The 3,750-nt window shown below is 37.6% G+C and overlaps 1 protein-coding gene across 1 annotated transcript; it reads left to right on the forward strand.

The window, feature by feature from the left end:
* The first annotated feature begins 260 nt into the window (after positions 1–260).
* Positions 261–2,828, forward strand: LOC113349950 (gamma carbonic anhydrase-like 2, mitochondrial). The gene is made up of 2 exons (XM_026593999.1): positions 261–736; positions 2,220–2,828. The coding sequence occupies exons 1-2, from the start codon at positions 319–321 to the stop codon at positions 2,594–2,596; spliced, it is 795 nt and encodes a 264-aa protein (XP_026449784.1). The 5' UTR covers positions 261–318; the 3' UTR covers positions 2,597–2,828.
* Positions 2,829–3,750: the final 922 nt, after the last annotated feature.

Below are 3,750 nucleotides of genomic sequence, written 5' to 3' on the forward strand. Positions count from 1 at the left end.
AAATAAGAAATTGAAAGATTTCGTTGAAATTGTTCGTTTCTAAACTTCCCGAAAAGCTAATCATAGGTTCTTCTCTTCATCAGAACAATAACAACAGGGCCGTTATGATCTGTTCCAAAAACATGGACCATCGATTAAACATTAAACAGGTATTCTCAACTGGATTAACCAGTAATTCCTTAAAACCAAAAACACATGCAGCTGTAATCCAAGTGTAAATTGCTTTATTACTTAGAAGTGTTAAGTTGTCCCACACAATTGTCGTTAAAGAGGGCATAGTTTCTTTCCTTTTTCATTTCTCTCGTTTCTCTTCACGAAATGGCGACATCTCTAGCAGCTCGACTAACCAGAAAATCCCTAAAATCGGCAACAATTGGTCCATTAACTCAATCTATTTTCGGTCTCACCAGACCGTTCTCTACTGCTGTTGCTACAGATTCATCATCATCTTCATCAAATATACCGACAACAATAACAAGAGACAATGATGAAAGATTGAAGTGGGATTATAGAGGACAAAGACAAGTAATTCCATTAGGGCAATGGTTACCTACGATAGCTGTTGATGCTTATGTTGCACCCAATGTTGTATTAGCTGGGCAAGTAACTGTTTGTGATGGATCTTCAGTTTGGAGTGGATCTGTTCTTAGAGGAGATCTTAATAAAATTACTGTCGGCTTTTGTTCTAATGTTCAAGAACGATGTGTTCTTCATGCTGCTTGGTCTTCTCCTACAGGTTTGCCTTCTCAGTTTGACCTAATTTCTTGTTTATTTTTTGTTTTTTAATCTGGGGGAAAATTAGACTTTTATGAATGCGTACCCTAGATGTGAAATTAATCTTGATATATAATTTTGTTTGGTTGGTTAACTGTTTAAGAAATCTATAAAAAGCAGATTATATTGGAATATAATGCTCAAACTGCACGGTCACCTTGGTGTCTTCACTTCACCTCGGTTCGGTGGTTTTGATACATCCGTGGAGTGAATCCCACAGAGGTGACCGTGCAGTTCTTGCATTACATTCCAATAGATTAAGTTTAGTTTTTAGGATCTACTTTGTTCTGTTGATTGAATGGGTAGAGGCAAGAAGAGGGTAGAGTGAAATGCTCTTTAGCGATTTGACCAGCGATTGGAGTGGGTGATGATGTAAAGTGTTTCAATGCTGTCGAGCTTTTTGTTAACCTTCTGGTGATATATATCCACAGATTATTGTGGCAAAATATTGAGGTTTATTCGTGGCTCCTGTTAATCATGTTCTATCAAGTTTCAATCAAGTTTGCTTCGTTTATATTTCTTTGTTGAGCTGGAAATTTTGTGAATTGCTGTTACTGATTTATTTGTTGTGCAGCTTGTATATCCCATCTATATGAAGCATAGAATGTGGGTAGTATATATATGTGAAGCGTATAAATGTGAAGCATATATTGTTCTTCAAAATACCATGAACATCTTAACTACCATGTGCTTTTATCAGATCACTTTCTGTATAGTCTTCTTTCCTTATAGGTCAGTTATGCAAGATCAAGATTGTGATTTGGTTGAAGCCAAGAATTTTTCTGGTGTAGTTTAGTTAGGATGAGGAAATTAGTAGGTAGGGCTGTTAAGACTAAACTATAGGAGAGTTCTTTTATCCTATAGTTAAAGATAAAACATAACAATGTTGGTTTGCATTAGTGTAGGTGACAGTATTTTGATGGATGTGCTGGTGGTGGTGTTGCTGTTGTAGTTTATGGTTGTGGAATGCATGCATTGAGAAATTAGTGTTTTTGTTTCAAGTAGGAAGGATTTGCTTGGTATTTGGGAAAAATTTGCATGGTGCAAGTCAGCAAAAGTTTCCTTTGAGTTAAGGAAGCTACACAATGTTGTATTATGCATTTGGAAACTAGTAAACAGAAGGTGCTGAAAATCCTTGACACTCTATTTGCCTTACATCTTGAAGGTGTCAGTGAGACAGCTACAGTGACAAGGCATTTTATCTCATTAGCCTCATGTGAATTCTTCCAGGATACTAAGGGAAGCCGAAGAAGTTGTCTTTTCCATGAAAAGGATCCAACATTTAACTTTCTTGTTGACATATGTTGACTTATAAACATCATGACTGGGATTATGCAACCATCAGTCAGATAATCTTCTAGTATTTGTTATATGAAAATTTCTTAGTGTCTCCCGCATTCTTTTATTTTCAATCTGCAATTATTGAGACTTGCTATTTCTGTTAGGGTTACCTGCTGAAACATTAATCGAGAGGTTTGTGACTATTGGAGCATACAGTCTCCTGCGATCCTGCACAATTGAGCCGGAATGTATCATAGGGCAACACTCAATCCTTATGGAAGGTTCTTTGGTCGAGACCCACTCAATCTTGGAAGCTGGCTCTGTTCTTCCTCCTGGTCGAAGAATTCCTTCTGGTGAACTGTGGGCTGGAAATCCAGCAAGATACATCCGAACTCTGACCCATGAAGAAATCTTGGAGATCCCAAAATTGGCAGTTGCAATAAATGATCTGAGCAAGACCCATTTCTCAGAGTTCCTCCCGTACTCCACGGTTTACCTGGAGGTTGAGAAATTGAAGAAGACTTTCGGGATCCCTATATGATAGAGTGCTTTTGTTTTCTTCATGTTCCAGTTATGTATCAGTCAGTTGAAAGTCTCTTGAGAGAAAATAAGCAGCTAGACTTCGAGCTAGATTCTAAATTCCCTTACTTTTTTGGTTGGGATTGTTAATGGTGTTCAGTCATTTGTTTTCATTGCTCTTGCACAATCTGATTCATGTATTTACTTTTAATGCCTATGTCATCATCAGAGACTCGCCAGCCTTCTACTTTTCCGAATGCAGTGCAAATTATGAAGCTAAAAATAATAGTTTATTCCCTCCATGTATATTATAAGCTGCTGCTATAGTGCTATTGCAGTGGCTATAGGCCGACAAGATAGATATAAATGTTGCTGAGTTTGGGTATATTATCTTGAGATCCCACATAAGCCTTCCTAATTCGTTGATCGTCACACTGCAAGAAAATAAGTTGCTTGGAGCATCTCGTCTCAAAGTTTTATCTCATTGGAACAAATGTACATATTTCATCACAGAATTGTATACCAGCCCAGCTCGTGGCCAGGTTACCGTCCAACTTCTTGTAAGACTTCCCATTTATAGCAAATTGGTTTTTTAAGGTAGAAGATATTATTTGATTTAGAAGAAAAGTTACAGACAAGCAGACAAGAGTGCCTGCATACAAAGCAGTAGCTTAACAGAAAGATACAGGACTGACCAATGGGATCACAACATATGCCACACTAAGAAAGAGAGAAAACTAACCAATAAGGACAGTCCTAGGTATAAAGGGACAGGTAAGCAAATTAACTTCCCCCTCTCAAGCTGAGCTGTTTGAGATGTGAAGGAATACTCAGAACATTCAGCTTGTTCATTAGTAGTGCAAATCTTGGACCAAGCAATCCCATTGTAAAGATATCTGTAATTTTCTCTATGGTTGAAATGTAAGATACCTTCAAAGTCAAGCTTGTACTAGTTCTCTGACAAAGTGAAAGTCTAAAGTCATGTGCTTCATTTTACTATGGAAGACTGGATTGGCAACTAAAGACAATGAGCTGATGTTGTCACATGATAAATTGGGAGGCACAATAAGAAAAATATGTAAGTCTTGTAATAGCTGACATATCCATACCAATTCTGCAGCAGCCTGAGCTAGTGCCCTGTATTCAGCTTCAGTTGAGGATCTTGAAACTGTAGCT

This window comes from Papaver somniferum, chromosome 2 (genome assembly GCF_003573695.1).
Source record: "Papaver somniferum cultivar HN1 chromosome 2, ASM357369v1, whole genome shotgun sequence".
NCBI classification, from domain to species: Eukaryota; Viridiplantae; Streptophyta; class Magnoliopsida; order Ranunculales; family Papaveraceae; genus Papaver; species Papaver somniferum.